Below are 22,988 nucleotides of genomic sequence, written 5' to 3' on the forward strand. Positions count from 1 at the left end.
GTTGGATACTTGGATTTGGCGGAAGACAAGAATACAAGATGATCCGTTTCCTATTATTGTGCCTTTTAGAGTGTGAGTAGAAAATAAATGCATACTGCATTTAGCATGTGATGTGACATTAAGATCATCATCATTAATGTGAGATTTCTTATGGCTTGTACTGTATGATAAATTCAGTTGACATTTATGAGCCATGTTTGCTTAGTAAAAAAAATAAAAATTCTATCCCTTAAATTTAAGAAATTCTTGAAAGTGACAAAATGTCTTCTAGATTTTACAATTTAGACTGTGTTTTTGAAGTCTCTAATGCTTGAATTCAAACAGTTTAGTATATTTACATGTTGGAAAATATAAAATCATGCTCAACATATTTTTCCTATCTTTTCAAGCCTCTCAAATATTAAAAATTTGTGTTTAAAATGACAATTAAATCACTAATAGATTTTAGACACATCATTTTAGTTCAAAAGTAACGGCATTTCAAACAATAAAAATAAAGATTGCATTATTATTATTATTATTATTATTATTATTATTATTATTATTATTATTATTATTATTATTATTATTATTATTATTATTATTATTATTATTATTATTATTATTATTATTATTATTATTATTATTATTATTATTTTTGCAAAATTTTCAATGGGACAAACATCATTATGGTATTACATATATTCCTATTTAATTATATTTAATTAAAAAATATGAATGACGAAAGTTTTTATATAATTTTTGTAAAGGATAATTAAATTTTGTCCTTTGACGAGCAGAAAAAAATGAGATGATAAAAACAAATTGATCGTCTCTAGATTGCAGTCTAGTGCGTAGATCGACAGAAAAATAAATGATAGTGGTGAGGCAACACATTGGTTCTTAGATCAACAAGAAAATAAATGATCCTCGCAAGGTGGTACGCTTGTTCTTAGATCGATAGAAACGTAAATGATTGTCGCCATGCAGTACGCTGTTTCTTAGATCGATAGGAAAATAAATGATCATCGTAGGTTGCCTTTTCTGGATTGTAAAGCGAGCGGTGAAATTCTCAGACAAGTCGGTCCACGAATCAATGCTTCTGTCGGGGGAAAGATTTGAACAGATCATAGTTAATTTGGTCAAAGTTAGTGCCAAGAGCTTATTCAACTGTCGAGGATATGAGCAAAATTATGATGTTTCTCGCGATTGGAAACTTCTCCATTTATTCCTCGGGGGTAACATGACATCCTCAGCCTCCTTTAGGGCAGAGCGGAGAAGTTTGGCGTCTTTGGCTTCTCTGATGACTCAAACATCTTGGCGTTGCGTTCCAGCAAGATGCAGTTATTTTGGGGACGATAGTATGACTCCTTTAGGGAGCGGCCTCTTGAACCGTGTTGCTCTTTAAATTTGTATTGTGTAGACTTTCTTAAAGTCGAAACAACCTCTTATGCATTCCCCGCAAATTTTGATGTGGAATCCTGTGTAAACATTATTCACTAGCTCGTTAGCGCCTTGCACGCCAAGGTTGGCTTGCAACATCTGAAATCTAGGCAGCATCTCTAGTCTTGGTATCACCAACGATGTTGGAGGCATGAACGAGAATTCACCTGGTTGAAATTGTGGAGCCAAACCTACGGACATGGGAGGTTAAATGGAATCTTTATGTGGCGGAGTATTCACAATAACTTGATCACCGTTGTTTTGAGGACAAGACAATGGATCTATTGCAGTTGTGACTACCTCATGAAATGCAGTTGAGCGAGTGACTTTGGAACATATCATTGCAAGCGTATTCATATGAAGATCTGAGAAGAGTTGTTGATTTTCAATCGGAGAGGATCGAAAACATAAATTCGATCTTCAAATTTAGGAGATATGAATTTCTAGGTTGAGGAAGCTTTGATTTAGTGGATCGAGAGAAGAATGTTCAAACATAGAAAACGCGGGAATTAGATAGTGATTCCTGTAGACGGTACCACTCTTCTGCAAGGGAGTCATAATGGATTGGTGATCGAAGGATGCAGATTGGTAAATACAAATTGTACTAGAGAAATGGCACGCCTCGCTCTTATATAGCAGAGCGGATATAACAACTTGTTGATCTTTAGATGTAGAATGCAAAGACCCGTTTGATGGATCCTAGCTTGGGATCACCTTAGCTCTAGACTAAGATATCATACATATCATGCTCTAGGCGCTTGTTTCAAACCGTATAAGGAGCATTTGACCTTGCACACACCCTTAGATGACAGAAATAAACCTTGAGGAGGAGTCATATAAATGTCTTCAGCCAGGTCACCATGAAGAAAAGCATTTTTCACATCTAATTGATGAAGAGCCCACCCGTTAGAAGCAGCTATAGAGAGTACCGTACGAACATATGTCATTTTGGCAACCGGTGCAAATATCTAATCATAATCAATTCCATATTCCTGCTTGTTTCCTAAGGCAACCAAGCGAGCCTTGAAACGGTTGAGGGACCCATCAGAATTCAATTTCACAGAATACACCCATTTGCAGCCAATGAGTTTAACATCAGGAGGACAAGAGACAATATCCCATGTGAAATTCTCTTAAAGAGCTTGAAGTTCCTCATTCATTGCTTTTATCCAACGTACATCTTTAACAGCCTGTGAATAGAAAGTAGGAATAGATATGCTAGAGAGTGTGGCAGTCAGAGAAGTATGTGAGGAATCATACTTGTCTGGTGAATATCTATCTGGTGCTCGAGATATTCGACCAGAACGTCGTGGTTCAACCGTTACAGGATCAGGTGGAAGTTCAGCATCGGGAAGGGGTATGGGAACCTGCTGTTTGTGTTTTCTGACATATACATGACCTGGTTTATAGCGTTCTATAGATTGAGGCATAATAGAAAACTTAGGAAGAGTAACAATATCATTCATGACAGGAGAAACACATGGAAACATAAACTGATTATCAAAAAATGTCACATTCCTAGAAATGCGAAAACGATGGTTAGTGACATCATTGTTAGAACAAGATTTGTTCTTATCAATTATCTTAGTTTTGATGATAACAATAATATGAATTTTGCTTAAGATAATATGGTACTCTAATCCAATGCAATTTCCCTTTCAGGAAATATATATAAAGAGTACGCATAATTCAGCGCTCAGAAGATGTGTCTCAAATGGTTCAGCATGCAACATCAGAACATGGTCTGGCAAGACATCAGAAGATGGTCGAAGCAGAATCAGAACATGGGTCTATGGAAGCATCAGAAGAACATGAGATCAGAAGCACTGAAGATCAGAAGATGGTATCACGCTCAGAAGCACTTCAAGGTCAGAAGATCAAAAGATGCTGTGCACCAAGCTGTTTGACTCTGATGATATTCAAACGTCGTATTCACAAACATCAGATCAGAAGGAAGTACACGTGGCAGACTACGCTGACTGACAAAAGGAACGTTAAAGCTACTAAAGGCTACGTCAGTAGACACAGCGTGAACAAGGCTCGAGGTAGTTGACAAAAGCGTATAACATTAAATGCAAAGCTGTACGGAACACGCAAAGCATTAAATGCATTCAACGGTCATCTTCTCAACGCCTATAAATATGAAGTTCTGATGAGAAGCAAGGTTAACGATTTTCGCACCAATACAATTCAAATTCACTTGCTGAAACTCTGTTCAAATCAAAACTCAGAATCTTCATCTTCATCAAAGCTCACTACATTGCTGTTGTAATATCTTAGTGAGATTAAGCTTAAATTGTAAGAGAAATATCACAGTTGTGATTATCGCTTTTTAGAAGCATTTGTAAACTCTTGAATAGATTACATTAAGTTGTAAGGAACTAGAGTGATCAGTTGATCAGTATACTCTAGGAAGTCTTAGCAGTTAGCTGAGCAGGAAGTCTTGGCAGTTGGCTGAGCAGGAAGTCTTGGCAGTTGGCTGAGCAGAAAGTCTTAGGAGTGAACTAAGCCTAGAGTGATCGTGTTGATCAGTAGACTCTAGAAAAGTCTTAGGAGTGAACTAAGCAGTTGTTCCTGGAGTGATCAGGTTGTGATCAGAAGACTCTGGAAGACTTAGTTGCGGCTAAGTGGAAAACCATTGTAATCCGTGCGATTAGTGGATTAAATCCTCAGTTGAGGTAAATCATCTCTGCGGGGGTGGACTGGAGTAGCTTCGTTAACAGCGAACCAGGATAAAAATAATTGTGCATTTTATTTTTATCGCTCAAGATTTTAAGTCACACTTATTCAATCCCCCCTTTCTAAGTGTTTTTCTATCCTTCAATTGGCATCAGAGCGCCGGTTCTAAGGTGCAAGCACTTAACCGTGTTTAGAAAAGATTCAGGAAGAGAAAAACGCTTCATTTAAAAGATGGTTGATGAAAGTGAAAGGACTATACCTACACCTGCATCTACATCTGGCTCTGCTGAGCAATACAACGGTAACAATGGTTATACTAGACCGCCGGTATTTGATGGTGAAAACTTTGAATACTGGAAAGATAAACTGGAAAGTTACTTTCTGGGTCTAGATGGTGATCTATGGGATCTTCTGATGGATGGTTACAAACATCCAGTAAATGCCAGAGGCGTGAAGCTGTCAAGACAAGAAATGAATGATGACCAAAAGAAGCTTTTCAGGAATCATCATAAATGTAGAACTGTTTTGCTGAATGCTATCTCTCATGCTGAGTATGAGAAGATATCTAACAGGGAAACGGCCTATGACATATATGAGTCCTTGAAAATGACTCATGAAGGAAATGCTCAAGTCAAGGAGACAAAAGCTCTTGCCTTAATCCAGAAGTATGAAGCCTTCAAGATGGAGGATGATGAAGACATTGAAAAGATGTTTTCGAGATTTCAAACTCTGACTGCTGGATTGAGAGTTCTTGACAAAGGATACACCAAGGCGGATCATGTAAAGAAGATTATCAGAAGCTTACCCAGAAGATGGGGTCCGATGGTGACTGCATTCAAGATTGCGAAGAATCTGAATGAAGTTTCTCTGGAAGAGCTTATCAGTGCCTTGAGAAGCCATGAGATTGAGTTGGACGCAAATGAGCCTCAAAAGAAAGGTAAGTCTATTGCATTAAAATCTAATATCAAGAAATGCACTAACGCTTTTCAGGCTAGAGAAGAAGATCCTGAAGAATCAGAATCTGAAGAAGAAGATGAACTGTCCATGATTTCCAGAAGGCTAAACCAACTCTGGAAGACCAAGCAAAGGAAGTTCAGAGGCTTCAGAAGTTCAAGGAAATTTGAACGTGGAGAATCTTCTGATGAAAGAAGATTTGACAAGAAGAAGGTCATGTGCTATGAATGCAATGAGCCTGGACACTACAAGAATGAATGTCCAAATCTTCAGAAGGAAAGTCCCAAGAAAAAGTTTCATAAGAAGAAAGGTCTTATGGCAACCTGGGATGAGTCAGAAGATGATTCAGAAGATGAGCAGGCCAACTGTGCGCTGATGGCGACAGAAGATGACGGATCAGAATCTACATCAGAATCAGATTCTGAAGAGATATCCTTGGCTGCAAGAAGGACAAAGCACAACATGTCATGGTACCTGGACTCTGGATGCTCGCGACACATGACAGGAAGAAGGTCTATGTTCCAAGACCTGGTGCTTAAGTCTGGAGGAGAAGTCAAGTTCGGAGGAGATCAGAAGGGCAAGATAATTGGCTCTGGAACTATAAAATCTGGTAACTCTCCTTCCATCTCTAATGTACTTCTTGTAGAAGGATTAACACATAACCTTTTATCTATCAGTCAATTAAGTGACAATGGTTATGATATAATCTTTAATCAAGAGTCTTGCAAGGCTGTAAATCAGAAGGATGGCTCAATCCTATTTACAGGCAAGAGGAAGAACAACATTTATAAGACAGATCTGCAAGATCTTATGAGTCAGAAGGTGACTTGTCTTATGTCTGTTTCTGAAGAGCAGTGGGTCTGGCACAGGAGATTAGGTCATGCTAGTTTGAGAAAGATCTCTCAAATTAACAAACTGAATCTTGTCAGAGGACTCCCTAATCTGAAATTCCAATCAGATGCTCTTTGTGAAGCATGTCAGAAGGGCAAGTTCTCCAAACCTGCATTCAAGTCTAAGAATGTTGTTTCTACCTCAAGGCCATTAGAACTCTTGCACATTGATCTGTTTGGACCAGTCAAAACAGCATCTGTCAGAGGAAAGAAATATGGATTAGTCATCGTAGATGATTATAGCCGCTGGACATGGGTAAAATTCTTAAAACACAAGGATGAGACTCATTCAGTGTTCTTTGATTTCTGCATTCAGATTCAATCTGAAAAAGAGTGTAAAATCATAAAGGTCAGAAGTGATCATGGTGGTGAATTTGAGAACAAATCCTTTGAAGAATTCTTCAAAGAAAATGGTATTGCCCATGATTTCTCTTGTCCTAGAACTCCACAGCAAAATGGGGTTGTAGAACGAAAGAATAGGACTCTTCAAGAAATGGCCAGAACCATGATCAATGAAACCAATATGGCTAAGCATTTCTGGGCAGAAGCAATAAACACTGCATGTTATATTCAGAATAGAATCTCTATCAGACCTATTCTAAATAAGACTCCCTATGAATTGTGGAAGAATAGAAAGCCCAACATTTCATATTTCCATCCTTTTGGATGTGTATGCTTTATTCTGAACACTAAAGATCATCTTGGTAAGTTTGATTCCAAAGCTCAAAAGTGTTTCCTTCTTGGATATTCTGAACGCTCAAAAGGCTACAGGGTATACAATACTGAAACATTGGTTGTAGAAGAATCAATCAATATCAGGTTTGATGATAAGCTTGGTTCTGAAAAACCAAAGCAAGTTGATAATTTTGCAGGTTGTGATATTGACATATCAGAAGTTGTTGAGCCAAGAAGCAACGCATCAGAAGCAGAGCTCCTCAGAAGCAAAGAATCTGAAGATCAAGTAACAGCTTCTCTGGAGGATCTAAGTATTTCTGAAGAACCATCTGTCAGAAGATCATCCAGACTCATCTCTGGTCATTCAGAAGATGTCATTCTTGGAAAGAAGGATGATCCAATCAGAACAAGAGCATTCCTTAGGAACAATGCAGACTGTCAATTAGGTCTTGTATCTTTGATCGAGCCAACTTCTGTTGATCATGCTCTAGAAGATCCAGACTGGATAATTGCTATGCAAGAAGAACTAAATCAGTTTACAAGGAATGATGTTTGGGATCTTGTTCCTAGACCAGATGGATTCAACATAATTGGTACAAAATGGGTCTTCAGAAACAAGCTTAGTGAGAAAGGTGAAGTGGTAAGGAACAAAGCCAGACTGGTGGCTCAGGGTTATAGTCAGCAAGAAGGGATTGACTACACAGAAACCTTTGCACCAGTGGCCAGGTTAGAGTCTATTCGTCTATTAATTTCTTTTGCCACTCAACATAACATCACTCTCTATCAGATGGATGTTAAGAGTGCCTTCTTAAATGGTTATATAGATGAAGAAGTTTATGTCCATCAACCTCCTGGTTTTGAAGACTCTATGTCTCCTAATCATGTTTTTAAACTTAAGAAATCATTGTATGGATTGAAACAGGCTCCCAGAGCTTGGTATGAACGCTTAAGTTCTTTCCTTCTAGATAATGGTTTCACTAGAGGAAAAGTGGACACTACTCTCTTTTGTAAAACCTTTGAAAAGGATATTTTAATTTGTCAAATATATGTAGATGATATTATTTTTGGAACATCTAATGCTACACTTGGAAAGGAGTTTGCTAAGTCTATGCAGGCTGAGTTTGAAATGAGCATGATGGGAGAACTCAAGTATTTCCTTGGAATACAAATAAATCAAACATCAGAAGGAACGTATGTTCACCAAACCAAGTATGTGAAGGAACTTCTGAAGAAGTTCAATCTTCTAGACTGCAAAGAAGCCAAAACTCCTATGCATCCAACATGCATCCTAGGTAAGGATGAGGTAAGTAAGAAGGTAGATCAGAAGCTATACAGAGGTATGATTGGATCTCTTCTATATCTGACTGCTTCTAGACCTGACATTCTGTTCAGTGTTTGTTTGTGTGCTAGATTCCAATCGGATCCTAGAGAATCTCATTTAACTGCTGTTAAGAGGATTCTAAGGTATCTGAAAGGTACTACTAATGTTGGTTTAGTTTACAGAAAATCTAAAGAATACAACTTAGTAGGATTCTGCGATGCTGATTATGCTGGAGACAGAATTGAAAGAAAAAGTACTTCAGGAAGTTGCCAATTTCTTGGAAGTCACTTAATCTCCTGGTACAGCAAGAAGCAAGCAACCATTGCTCTATCAACCACAGAAGCAGAATATGTCGCAGCTGCTGGTTGTAGTACACAGATGCTCTGGATGAAGAGTCAGTTAGAAGATTATCAGATATTTGAGAGTAACATTCCTATATTCTGTGATAATACTTCTGCTATATGTTTATCTAAGAATCCTATTCTTCATTCAAAAGCTAAACATATTGAGATAAAACATCATTTCATAAGGGACTATGTTCAGAAGGGTGTTATATCTTTAAACTTTGTTGATCCAGACCATCAATGGGCTGATATCTTTACAAAACCCCTGGCTGAAGATAGGTTTAAGTTCATTCTGAAGAACATCAGTATGGATTTATGCCCAGAATGAGAAGATGAGAATTTCTCATGTATGAGTATCTTCTGAAATGAATGTGGAACATTTTTTTTAATCAGAAGTTCTGATTGAATTCGTTTAGAAATTATGATTCGGTTATTACTAACGTTTCATTGTCTAAGTTGATTCAGAACATCTTGTAAAGCAAAACAGCTGTTACGCTTTATCTCGGGATGGTAAACCTGCCGTTACTATTCATGGATAAGCGCGCGTGCAGTTGAAGGGACGCCGACCATAGGTAACTGTGCCAGTCACTTCATTTGTCTTTATTATCTCTCCTCACGTCACGTAACATTAAATGCTTTTCATCATTCGTTTTCATTTTATTTTCCTTTAAATACTCTTCAAAATGGTTTTCGGTTTCCTATCTCTTTGTGTTCCTCTTAAAATGGCGACAGATCTCTGTGCATCTCGGGATGGCTCTTCTAATACCGCTCAAGTCAGATCCTTCTTTGATGTTGTTATCAACTTTCATCCAAAGACAGAAGACTTTCTTGAGTTGTGGGAAGATATACTCAACTTCTATGTTGAGTTTCTTGACCGATTTGTGTATTTTTTAATTTTTGTAGTCATTTCCTCTTTGGAAATTCTACTTTGTAGTTTTCTTTTCCTTGCTGCTTCTGCTTGTTTTGTATTTGCTAGGAATGTTTTTCATCTTGTTAAACATAGGAACCTTTTGTAATATCTTTTGATTATCAATGAAAAAGTTTCCTTGTGTTTTACATTCCAGTAAATGTTTTCTTTTGTCGTGTTATACATCTGAATCTTTTTAAATATTCTTTTTGATGTTATGACAAAAAGGGGGAGAAAGATAAATGATAAATGATTTGATTAAATCTATCAGTTGCTGGGTAAAGGCTCCCACACATTCACTAACATGAACTGCAAGTTCTATATGGTTTAAGTGTTTTGCAGGTACAAAGAAGTGAAGTGAATCTTCAAAGCAAACACTAGAAGCAAAACCATTGAAACTGAAGCAAGCTGAGTGCTGTCAAGCTTCAGAGATCAGAAGCAAGAAAGAAGAATGAATCAGAAGCACTGATAATAGAATTTGAATATCACTGTCTATCCTGTTATGACAAAATTCTATTTGCCCTGATACTCATAATGTTATGGCTTTGATACATTATTTGCTCTGATACATGTTTTTAGCCTAAAATGCTATGATACATTTGGCTCTGATACATATCATGTATTTGAATATACATTTTATGTTCTAACTCGTTCATGCTGACTTTTGTCGTTTAGTTTTTTGTTCTGTAACATTTCAGGATGTAGAGATGCTCAAATGATGCTCTGGTACATTCAACAATGTTCTGATACAAATCTAGCATGAAGTGATGTTGGTAGACATTCAAAGTTCTGAAGCTATCCGAGGGAAGCAGAAATCAGAAGATGTGAATGTTCTAAAAGATCCAGAAATTCAAGTTCTGAAGCTGTCCTGAATGGAAGCAGAAGTCAGAAGCTGTGAATGTTCTGAAGATCAAAGAAATTCAAGTTCTGAAGCTGTCCTGAATGGAAGCAGAAGTCAGAAGCTGTGAATGTTCTGAAGATCAAAGAAATTCAAGTTCTGAAGCTGTCCAATGGAAGCAGAAGTCAGAAGCTATGGATTCTCTGAAGGCAGAAGCTCATATGATCGTCTCTACCGAAATAATCAGGGAAGTCTTTTATTAAAGTTCTTCGAGTATTTATTTCAGGGGGAGATTATTTATCTCAGGGGGAGATTGTTAATCTCAGGGGGAGACATATTCATATGCTTATGCTATAGCTGTGTAATTTGTCTTTTGCCGTCTACTCTTTCTGATCGCAAATTCATATCATTTATATATGTTTTTGTCATCATCAAAAAGGGGGAGATTGTTAGAACAAGATTTGTTCTTATCAATTATCTTAGTTTTGATGATAACAATAATATGAATTTTGCTTAAGATAATATGGTACTCTAATCCAATGCAATTTCCCTTTCAGGAAATATATATAAAGAGTACGCATAATTCAGCGCTCAGAAGATGTGTCTCAAATGGTTCAGCATGCAACATCAGAACATGGTCTGGCAAGACATCAGAAGATGGTCGAAGCAGAATCAGAACATGGGTCTATGGAAGCATCAGAAGAACATGAGATCAGAAGCACTGAAGATCAGAAGATGGTATCACGCTCAGAAGCACTTCAAGGTCAGAAGATCAAAAGATGCTGTGCACCAAGCTGTTTGACTCTGATGATATTCAAACGTCGTATTCACAAACATCAGATCAGAAGGAAGTACACGTGGCAGACTACGCTGACTGACAAAAGGAACGTTAAAGCTACTAAAGGCTACGTCAGTAGACACAGCGTGAACAAGGCTCGAGGTAGTTGACAAAAGCGTATAACATTAAATGCAAAGCTGTACGGAACACGCAAAGCATTAAATGCATTCAACGGTCATCTTCTCAACGCCTATAAATATGAAGTTCTGATGAGAAGCAAGGTTAACGATTTTCGCACCAATACAATTCAAATTCACTTGCTGAAACTCTGTTCAAATCAAAACTCAGAATCTTCATCTTCATCAAAGCTCACTACATTGCTGTTGTAATATCTTAGTGAGATTAAGCTTAAATTGTAAGAGAAATATCACAGTTGTGATTATCGCTTTTTAGAAGCATTTGTAAACTCTTGAATAGATTACATTAAGTTGTAAGGAACTAGAGTGATCAGTTGATCAGTATACTCTAGGAAGTCTTAGCAGTTAGCTGAGCAGGAAGTCTTGGCAGTTGGCTGAGCAGGAAGTCTTGGCAGTTGGCTGAGCAGAAAGTCTTAGGAGTGAACTAAGCCTAGAGTGATCGTGTTGATCAGTAGACTCTAGAAAAGTCTTAGGAGTGAACTAAGCAGTTGTTCCTGGAGTGATCAGGTTGTGATCAGAAGACTCTGGAAGACTTAGTTGCGGCTAAGTGGAAAACCATTGTAATCCGTGCGATTAGTGGATTAAATCCTCAGTTGAGGTAAATCATCTCTGCGGGGGTGGACTGGAGTAGCTTCGTTAACAGCGAACCAGGATAAAAATAATTGTGCATTTTATTTTTATCGCTCAAGATTTTAAGTCACACTTATTCAATCCCCCCCTTTCTAAGTGTTTTTCTATCCTTCAATCATAACACACAAATCCCTTATAAGAGTGACTATACCCTATAAACGCACATTGAACATACTACGCTCCAAGCTTATGCCTTTCAAATGGAGGTAAGTGAACAAAACAAACACATCCAAAAATATGTAAATCATTATAATTAGGCTAAATTTTAAAAAGACAAAAAAAAGGAGAATCGAGATCAATAATCGTAGAAGGAAGACGATTGATCAAGAAGACAGTTGTGGAAAGAGCCTCCACCCAAAATCGGGGTGGTATAGAAGCTTGAAGAAGTAAAGTGCGTGTCACATTAAGCAAATGACGATTCTTGCGTTCTGCCATCCCATTTTGTTGGGGGGTATTGGGACAAGATCGTTGAGACAAAGTTCCTTTTTGTTGAAGAAATTCTTGAAACTCACGAGACATGTACTCACCACCAGAATCAGAGTGAAAATTTTTAACACTTTCATGAAATTGAGTTTCAACATATGTCAGAAATTTCTTAAACATAGAAAACACTTCAGATTTAGACCGAAGAAAATATATCCAAGTAAAACGACTATAATCATCAATAAATGTGACAAAATATTTATAGCGAGCATGAGAAACTACAAGAGACATACCCCATACATCACTATGAATCATTTCAAAACAAGAGGAAACCCGATAAGCACCAGACGAAAAAAGAAGTGTTTTACTTTTAGCTAATTTGCAAACAGAACATGAAAGAGAGGCATTAGAAACAACATTTTTATTTCCCAACAAACCATTTTTAAATAAATGAGATAAAACAACAGAATTAGGATGACCCAATTTTCTATGCCAATCCTCATAAGAATTCAAGACATTATTACAAACAAGAGATAAATGACTAGAAATAAACTGAAGTGGAAATAGTCTTCCCACTTTAGGCCCCTTCGCAACCACCTTCCCCGACACCTGTTCCTGCACAAGGCAACCATCATGAGAAAAATTTACATTACAATTATTATCAACCAATTGACCAACAAATAATAAATTGGAAGCAAGTCCAGGTGATACAAACACATCCCGAAAATCAGAGTTGAGGTCACCAACATTAGTGATAGAGAGAGCATTACCATCCGCAATTTGAATTTCTGATTACCATGATAAGAATGTAAATTGTGCAAGTATTCAGAAGAGGTTGTCATGTGATTGGATGCACCAGAATCAAGAAAGCACGGATAGGAAACATTCGAAGACTTACCCTAAATTCCCAAGGTTGAAAGAGCGGAAAGTACCATCTGTTGGATTATTTCAGGTTGTAGAGCACCACCATTAGATGGATTGGTGATGGAAGGACCAACTGCAGAGCTTGTACTAGCAGGAAATGCTTGCACCGAACATTGTACTGATTGTGGAGGACGGGTGGGACAATCAGAGATAATATGGCCCCGCTGCTTGCAATAATTACAAAACTTCTTACTGCAACTCTGAGCAAAATGTCCAAATTGTTTGTAAGAGAAACATTGGACATGTCGAATATCACGACCTTTACCTCTACTCTGAGGAGCATATGCAAACATAGCAGACTCAGAAATGACAACATCATGAGACATGGATCCTTGAGTAGCAAGGCGTTGTTCCTCTCTGAGAAGTTCACCAACACATGTATCTAAAGAAGGAACAGGATTCCTATTCAGCAAAGCACCTCTGACAACCTCAAATTCTGCACGAAGCTTCATGAGAAATTGATCTCGCCTACTAGTATTGTAGACCTCTTGGACATCCGCGAGAGAACTCTTGGGAACCTCAACATGTATAATCGCAGAGTGTTCTGTCCACAAATTCAAAAAACCAGAATAATATTCTTGAACAGACAGATTGCCTTGTTTGTAATTGGCAATGTCTAGCTCAAATTGAAAACGTTTGGCCGCATTGTCTAGGTTATAGACACGCTTCAAGTAGTTCCACATTTCTTGGGCAGTGGAAAAAGATCGCAAATTATTAATCATGTGAGGATCAATAGTACCGAGAATTCAAGTGATAATCTGAGCATCTTCTATTTCCCATGCATCTAAGTCAGTTGTCTCTAACGGTGCCAAAGAGACATCGTCCAAGTGACTCCATAATCCTTTCCCTTTGACATACATCCGAAACTGAAATTCCCAAACAAGATAATTCTTTCCGGTAAAACGAACACAAATATGATCTATCTCTTCTTCGGAAGCCATAATATCAGAGATGACTTAAGAACAATTTTGTTAACGTAACAATTTTGTTAATGTGAAACAAGAAACACCAACGGAACACCGAAGAAAATACTTGCCGACACCAAATCAACACCCCAATTCAGGATACTCGCCGACACCAAATCAAAACCCTAATTCAAAATACTTGCCGACACCGATACGATAACACGATCAAAGCAAACACGATTTGCAAACAAGGAGGAATAACAAAATTGTAACTTATGAGCACTACCAGAAACACGATTGTAAGCACCCGGGATTAGAATCACAATCTTGGAAGAGATTACCGAGAACCGAGATGATTTCAATTATCGAGAAACGAGATCTACCGAGACGATTTCAAGAGCGACCCAGTGGGGTGTCGCTGAATAAAGCCAAGATTAACCTAAAACTCACAGGTTTGATCGAAAACCTACTGATACCATGTCAATAATTCTTGGCTTGATACTTTTCTCATTATTATTTCTCGTAAATATAAAGGTTACAGGGCTATATCGGTAATTACACTAAATAATTACATTTAAACTAATTCATATTCACAGTGGTTGACATTATCCTTCTCTAGATTGCAATTATTGGACTTTTTGACTAGCTTAAAATACTTCCTTACGGACACATTAAATAGAGTGTCGAAAAAAAATATTTTTTGAGAAGACTTGTTTATTTTTTCGAATAAGTGTCATACCATTGTTACACAAGTGTCGAAAACTCCAACACGCTCAATCCGGTGTCCGCCTCATAATTATACTACTTTCCTTTGGCAGCAAAACTAATTATCTCTTAGTTGATAGAATTTGTGGGATACTGCAATTGGAGTTCCTGTCCTATTCTGGAATAGAAACTACTTTATAGAAAAGTTAATTAATTTACATCATGTATGTAAATGTTTAACTCTGCAACACATCAACACTGTGGTTCTAAACAGACCTATTTAGTCCTAATAGGCAAACATTCAGTTGTTAAACAACAATATGTTGGTCTTGATTTTTATTCTCTGAGAGATTCAGTTTAGTCCATTTGGCAAGCCTTGTCAAAAGTAAGAGTGCCCCAGTTTGACACACCAGCCCACAGATCAGACCAATCCATAAACCCTATATCATAATTCAAAAGAAACATAATGATTAAGAATGTGGTTCAGAATTCAGTTCATGCTGCTAACAAATTCTCTCTCTCCAAACAAATTGATCACTAAAATTTATCTTACAAACACAACATAGTTACACTGCAAATTTGTGAGATAAGTATTTTACCTTAAATTGCAAATTAGTCTTAAATCCAAGGAGACATGAAATGGGCAAACCAATGAGATAAAAAGTTGTAAGGTTGACATAAACAGCTAAGTGCTGCCAACCACAAGCTCTAACCACCCCTGCAGTATTTCAGACATTTTCACCCTAAGATTATTTTGGTAATGATCATGATGTATAGAAAGCTTAAGTTACAACAGATGATTCAAACCTGATAAGACGCCTTGGATAGAATCTAAAGGTATAGAAATAGCAAGCAAGGGTGCTATTGAAGAAAACTCCTGCTTGATAGTAGGACTATTACTGAACAGTTGAATCCATACACCATTACCAAATACAAGTATCAAAACAAAACATAAACTAAGGAGGAGAGAGAGCTTTAGAGTGACTCTCATCGCATGTTTAGCTCTTTCCGGTTGGCCTGCTCCCAATTCGTTGGAAACCCTTGTGCTATAAAATTTGAGTTCAAAATTTTCAATATATGTTCAATAAATGCAACTTATGAAGGAAATTGGATTGTCTGCAGTCATACAAGATCAATCATCAAAAAGAGACCAACTAACCTTGCAGCGGCACTAAGACCATAAGTGATCATGTAAGCAACGAGTTGTGTGATTGTACTGCAATTTATTTTGAAGAATAACAACCGTGAATCTTATGAATATTTCTTCTCTTCGTTCTAGTGACAAAAAGAAAGATATAAGAATCATACCATATTGCAATCAATGAAGTTGTTACTTGCGAGTCAGACATTAATCCAGCTAAAAAAACCAGAACTTCAAAAGCCCAATACTCCAAGCTTGCAAAGTATAAAAATAGTAAGATTCATAATAAAATGATCTTAGCTTTTGTGTAACCAAGAAGATAATGTTTTAGCAAACTTTGCTTTCTAAGATCAATCATCAAAAGAGACAAATAAAGTGAAAGGCTTTTAGAAACTCATACCATAGCATTGCTGCGGATGGAAGAGCTAGCTTAGTGTTTGTGATTAAGTAATGAAATGATTGCATTGAAAATCCTCTCCATGTATTCTTGAACTTCTTTGCATACATAACATATGATACTAACAATACTATTGATATCCATAGTGAAATAGAAGTTGCAATTGGTCCTCCTTTGAACTTAAGACTTGTCCAATGAACAAGTCCATATGCAATACCAAAATGAACAAGTGCTGGGAGTGCTGAAAGGATTACCAGCGGCATTACTACAGATTGTGTTTGTAGAAATTTCAATATGTTTTGCAAGATGCTCAATGCAAGTAATCCTGGTATAAGAAACTTCATATAGAGTGCAGTTGTTCTAGCAATGTCTTGTGATTGATGAAGAAACACTAGAATGTGTTCTGTAAAAAACCAAATAATGAATATAATGATGGAAGAAAAAATAGATATAATGCATGAGCTTTGTAGATAAATTCCCAACATGTGATATTCCTCTGCACCAAATCCTTGTCCGCAGAGTGTGTCTAGCGCGCCACTTAAACCAACATAAGACAAAGAAGAATAATGCAAAGAACATAGAGTTTACTTTTATTGACTGTCTAATTAATGAATACATACAAGAATTCATTGCTCATATCAACATCTATGGAAATGGAAAAATAATAATGCATAAATTGTAAAGTACCGTAACAGCGACACCAGTGACACCAAACCATGAGTTAGCAAGAGTAGCACCAGCTAACTCAAGCTCACCAAGGTGACCAACAAGCATGACAGAAACCATAGCGATAGAGTAATATAATAATTTTGTAAGAATCATTGGGAGTGAAAACATGACTTGATGTTTGGCCTCCTCAATGTCTTAGATTTTGTTCCACCATTTCTGTTTCCTATCATCAACAGTTACATGCAAATTAGGTGTTGCTGTGCCATCGGGAATGCTACTGGTTGCCATGTGAACTATCTTACTCTTATCTTCTCTTCATTTGTTCTACCTATTTAATTTATCATATATCTGATTTTTTACAGAAGAGAATTGTTGCATGTCATTGATCAAAGCAAAATTAGTGCATGATGGGACCATCACTAAAAAACAAAGCCTGAATTAGTGAAGCAAACTTAAAAAGTTACCGTAGTAAATGGATTCTGCAACAGTCATAAATGAAAATTAAAATGTTTGGAAGCATACTTCTGGACAACATATTCTTATATACAAAATTCATGTTTATTACAAGATGTAATCATCTTTTTAGTCTATGCTTGTTTCTACATTTGAACCTGAAGCTCCAAATTATAGTTTCGCCCACACCATGTATCTAACGCAGATGTCTTTGTAGTTCCAAACACAGACTTATTGAATTCAAATTGGCAGACATTCATTTTTTAAACAACAATAGGCTGGTCTTTATCTTTGTCTGCTGAGAGATTCAGTTTAGTCCATTTGATACGCCATGTCAAAATTAAGAGTGTCCCAGTTTGACATACAAGGCCACAAATCAGACCAATCCATAAACCCTATATCATAAACCAAATTTAAGAGAAAACACAGTGAATAAACAAATTCACGCAAAATATATGTACGTACTTTTTACTTATATTTAAAACTGGATGGAGTAACTATTTTACCTTATATTGCAAATTGGTCTTAAATCCGAGAAGACATGAAATTGGTAAACCAATGAGATAAAAAGTTGCAAGGTTGACATAAACAGCTAAATGCTGCCAACCACATCCTCTAGCCACCCCTGCATTATTTAAGACATGTTTATTCCTAAGAGTGTCTGTTAAAGATCATGTTGTGGAGAAAAAGTTAATAAAGATAAAGAATTCAAACCTGATAAGACACCTTGGACAGCATCTAGTAGTATGGAAATAGCAAGCAAGGGTGTTATTGAAGCAAACTCCTCTTTGATGACAGGACTATTACTAAACAGCTGAATCCATAAATCATGACCAAATACAAGTAACAAAACAAAACCCAATCCAAGGAGAAGAGAGAGCTTTAGAGTGACTTTCATTGCATTTTTAGCTCTTTCTGGTTGGCCTGCTCCCAATTCATTGGAAACTCTTGTGCTATCAAAGTTAAGTTCCAACTTTTCAATATAAATACAAGAACGTAGATTAAATGCTTACGTTGAAAGATAACTTATAGTGACTAACCTTGCAGCAGCACTAAGACCGTAAGTGATCATGTAAGCAAATAACTCTGTGTTTGCACTGCATAATATTTTTTTTCCGAAGAATTAGTCATACGAATCCTTTTTCTTCGTTTTAGTAACGAAAATGTAAAGGTATAAGAACCATACCATATTGCAATCAACGAAGTTGTGATTTGTGAGTTAGGCAGTAATCCAGCTAGGAAAACCATAATTTCAAAAGCCCAATACTCCAAACTAGAAATAATAAAAAGTAAATTAGTAAGATTCATAATATAAGTATTTTACATTAAACAGAAGAAGTGAAAGGTATTAGAAACTCATACCACACCATTCCTGCAGAAGGCAGAGCTAGTTTCATGTTTGTAAACAAATAATGAAATGATTGCATTGAAAATCCTCTCCATGTTTTCTCGAACTTCTTCGCATACATGACATATAAACCTAACAATATCACTGATATCCACATTGAAACAGAAGTTGCAATAGGTCCACCTATGAAATTCAAGCCAGTCCATTCAACAAATCCATAAGCAATCCCGACATGAATCAATGTTGGAATAGCTGAAAGGATAACCAGTGGCACGACTACAGATTGTGTTTGTAGAAACCTCAAGATATTTTGCAAGATGCTATATGCAAGTAATCCTGGTATAAGAAACTTCATATAGAGTGCAGCTGTCCTAGCAATGTCTTGTGATTGATGAAGAAACACAAGAATATGTTCTGTATAGAACCAAATAATGGATATAATGATTGAAAAAATAAACGATATGATGCAGGAGCTTTGTAAATAAATTCCCAACATGTGATATTCCTTTGCACCAAATCCTTGTCCACATAGTGTTTCTAGCGCACCACTTAAACCAACCTAAGACAAACAAGAACACATATAATATACAAGAACTCTTGTCATGATCAAAATTTAAGAAAACAAACAAAAAGTAATAAAACAAAAATTGTATAAATTACCATAACAGCCACGCCGGTGACACTAAACCAAGAATTAGCGAGAGTAGAACCGGCTAACTCAAGCTCGCCAAGGTGACCAACAAGCATGACAGAGACCAAAGTGATCAAGTAATAGAACAAGTTTGTAAGAATCATTGGAAGTGAAAACATGAGTTGATGTTTGGCTTCCTCCATATCCAAGATTTTGTTCCACCATCTCTGTATGTTGTGGTTTCCATTATCTTCTTGAGTTGCGAGTAATAGAGGTGTTTCTGAAATGCTACTTGCCATGTTAGCTTATCTTGCTTCTTTTGTTATGTTATGATTTTGTTGTATATATATAGACGAGTCAAATCTCTCATCCCACAGTCGCTAGATGCAACCAGGTCGCGACAAATGTGAAATAATGTAACGAGTTCAACTCAGATACAAACTCATGATTCGTTTCGTATCACAAAACTAGATGAAAGGATAAAAAATTTGGCAACGCAAAACACATGGTATCGTAGAGAATTGGGTGAAAAACATCCTGAAAGGCAAAACACATGTGTTCAGTTTATTTTATTACTTACATACTTAATTGCAAAAGTACCTTTCACTATGTTTTCATTATTGGCTGCTCAGTATCACTCATTACGTTGAAAGAGCATTACCAGATTAAAAAGGCAATATATTATTTGACAAAAAAGGGAATATATAATAAATTAGGCCAATAAATTATTAATCCATTTGTTATATTTAAAATAAGATAATATTAATTAAGGCAAATGCTGACGAGTGTTACAGTGACGCAGGTCATTGTTCAAGAGTTTAAAAATGTATATTTTTTAAAAAATACTTGTATTTAATCCATTAAATATAAAAATATTTGACTTTTTTAAGAGGAAAAGTATGTTTCATTAGAAAAATTTTATTCAATAAATTGAAAATTAAAATAATTAATTAATTTTTATTTAAAAATCTTAAAGGATGTGCTTGGTTGAAGTGATTTTAAGGAGAGAGAAATATGAGAGAGAGAGAGAAAAGAAGAGAAGTATTAAACTCACCCTACTTGGTTAAGAAGAGAAGTATGGAAGAGAGACTTAATATAGTGGGATCCACATGCTTTTTCTTTCTTCACAGTGTTGAGAAGAATGTGCAGAGAAAGTCTGTTGTATTTTTTCCCCATTAATTACCCTTCATAATGTGTGCTTTCTTTAATTACTTTATTTTATTTTGAAGGTTATTGTTGTCTTTTTGAAAATAATAAAACTTCTTTCTCTTATATTTTTTTTATCTTTTTCTTATAGCAAACTTCAAATCTACTATATTTCTCATCTACTTCTCTCTTCTCTCTTCTCTCACTCTTTCTCATCTTTTTCTCTCTTTTCAATTTCTTCTGACAACCAAACACACCCAAAAAGTACTATGGGACACTCGTTATCGTAACCCATTATTTAATTAAATTTATTTTAGAATTATATTATCTTTAAGTTTATTGTTTCTCTTTGCTAAAAATTAAATCAAATTGAAAGTAAATTTGAAATTCAAATGGACTAGAGTTTTTAATTAATTAAAGACCATAAGTTGATTTTATATTCGTGTTTATTCAAAGATTTAATAAGTTAAATCGAGAGTCAACATGAGACTCTAGTTTATTTTATTTTATTAATAACATAGAAACTTATGACTATTTTATAATTATTTTAGGTATAATTTGAATAATATCTTTTGAAGTTTGTATTGGTCAAAAAGTACATGTGTGTGTTGTTCCTACGAAGGGCAGAAATACTCTGAAGCCTTAAGAGGTATATATTATGTTGTATGGTGGTTAGGACTTGCTCACAGCGGCGAGAAGCCCTGTCGAAAGGTGTTTTACAGTAGTTTAGAGGTCTTGCTCACATGAGGTAAGATACTTTGTTATTTGAGTGGTGTGCTTATGTATAAGCGTATGTGAGATATGATATGTTTGACTTAAGATATTTTCTTCCTCTCACAAGGGAGATGTAACACCCTTCTAAACCCCGCGACAATTAAATAAATAATCCGAGTAAAAACATAAACACAAGGGTGCCACAATTATTTAAAAACAAATAAACCAACTAAGGTCAAAGTCATGCTTCATTAGGAAACGATTTACCAAAACATAATCATCTTTATCACAGCGGAATAAGAAACATTGTAACGCCCGGAAATTCGAATATTCGCTTAATCTAGACGTTCTGAGTGTTTAGTGAAGTTTTTGTATTTTGAGACGATTTAGTCGGTATTAGTTCGGGATAGCGGATCGATGTTTAATCAAGAGTTTTGATATTTTCAGTATTAGAAATATTATTGGAATAATATTTGAAGTTTTGGAAATTTTCTGAGTAATTAAGATTAGACCAGAAATATTCGATTTAGTTGAATTTGGATTGTCGGTGTTATTTAATGGCATATTTGGAATTATTAAATTGAAGTCGGAAAATAATATTAAGAATAATATTATTTATAAGTTGGAATTATTACATTGATGGAATATTATTAATGGAATATTATTAAAAGTGATATATTGTTATTTTGAGTTATTATTCTTATTGGGCCTAAATTGGTTGTGAAAAAGAAGTGAAAGACTAAGCCCAATTAGAATGATAAAATTAGGGTTTTAGAGATATGAAGTGTAGTGTTGTCACTTGGAGAAAATAAAGTTTGAAGAGAAGGAGGCAAGCCAAGAGGAGCAAAGCTTAGAAACTTCCATCCATGGTGCCAAAACGGAGACCCAACAAGTTTCTTCAAATTGATTAAGGTAAGGGTGGGGTTCTCTTCCTATAATGGGGTTCATGAACAATTGTATAAGGGGAATTGGGTGTGTAGATTTATTGCTCTTACTGTATTAAATTGTTGCTAGAAATTGAATATTTATCAATGTTGTTTCTGTAAGTTGTTGTTGTGGTTGTTTGATTGAAGAAAATTAGGGGTTAGGTTTTGCTTGTGTTGTGTTAAGAAGTTACCGAAAGTTGAAATTCAGAATATTTCCATTGTTATTGTTACTGTTTGTTGCTGTGGTTGTATTCTATTTGAAAAGAAAAATAAATAAGAAATGTGGTGACGGTCGACAAGGCTATGACAGGCATCCTGTTACGTTTCGATGAATGTGTGTTGTATATGTTTCTTCCTGTGTTCCATTCACTTGTTTTATTTTTATATAATACATTGAATTTGGATAACAGTGGCATGTAGTTTAGGCTAGTATTAATTAATAGGAAATGGAAGCAACAGAAGCGTAGCAATGTATATTAGAAATAGTAATGATTTATATGTTTTATATAGAAGTTATAATAAAATGCAAAACAGCCTCCTTTGATCAAAATAGCCGAATTAAGCGGTATATTTAGTTGTCCGGAATTTGATGAAAATTGATGTGGTAGCTAAGTTTAATTAGTATATTAACGTGGTGGTGTTATTTTGTCGAAATTGTGACATTAATCGGTCGATTAAATTTATGGTTGAATTTACTTTTCAATAAGCATATTTAATTAGAATAAATATGAACTTAGATTAACTATTCGGTTTATCGGTAAATTATGATATCTTGAGTATTTAATTGAACGAATCGAATAACCGGTGAAGAATAAAATTGTATCCGAATTAACTGGTTGATCCGTGATTTTAGTGACTTGGAAGTATAACCCGAAAACTCATAAAGCCGTGAATATTGTGAATTTAACCGGGAATTTAGATAATCGGTAGTGACGTAGGATATATATAATTAATTAGAGAATATTAGGTGA

The 22,988-nt window shown here is 35.7% G+C and overlaps 1 protein-coding gene and 1 pseudogene across 1 annotated transcript; both read right to left on the bottom strand.

Moving 5' to 3' along the window:
• Positions 1-14,768: 14,768 nt before the first annotated feature.
• Positions 14,769-17,107, bottom strand: LOC131653475 (protein DETOXIFICATION 18-like; annotated as a pseudogene).
• Positions 17,108-17,237: 130 nt separating this feature from the next.
• LOC131653474 (protein DETOXIFICATION 18-like) lies at positions 17,238-19,763 on the bottom strand. Its single transcript, XM_058923622.1, has 7 exons — positions 19,261-19,763; positions 18,615-19,159; positions 18,439-18,525; positions 18,293-18,349; positions 17,967-18,205; positions 17,759-17,877; positions 17,238-17,647 (listed from the first exon to the last, which is right to left on the bottom strand). Exons 1-7 carry the CDS (start codon positions 19,528-19,530, stop codon positions 17,516-17,518), a joined length of 1,449 nt encoding a protein of 482 aa, XP_058779605.1. The 5' UTR covers positions 19,531-19,763; the 3' UTR covers positions 17,238-17,515.
• Between the last annotated feature and the right edge of the window lie 3,225 nt (positions 19,764-22,988).

Source organism: Vicia villosa, linkage group LG2 (genome assembly GCF_029867415.1).
Source record: "Vicia villosa cultivar HV-30 ecotype Madison, WI linkage group LG2, Vvil1.0, whole genome shotgun sequence".
In the NCBI taxonomy this organism is placed as follows: Eukaryota; Viridiplantae; Streptophyta; class Magnoliopsida; order Fabales; family Fabaceae; genus Vicia; species Vicia villosa.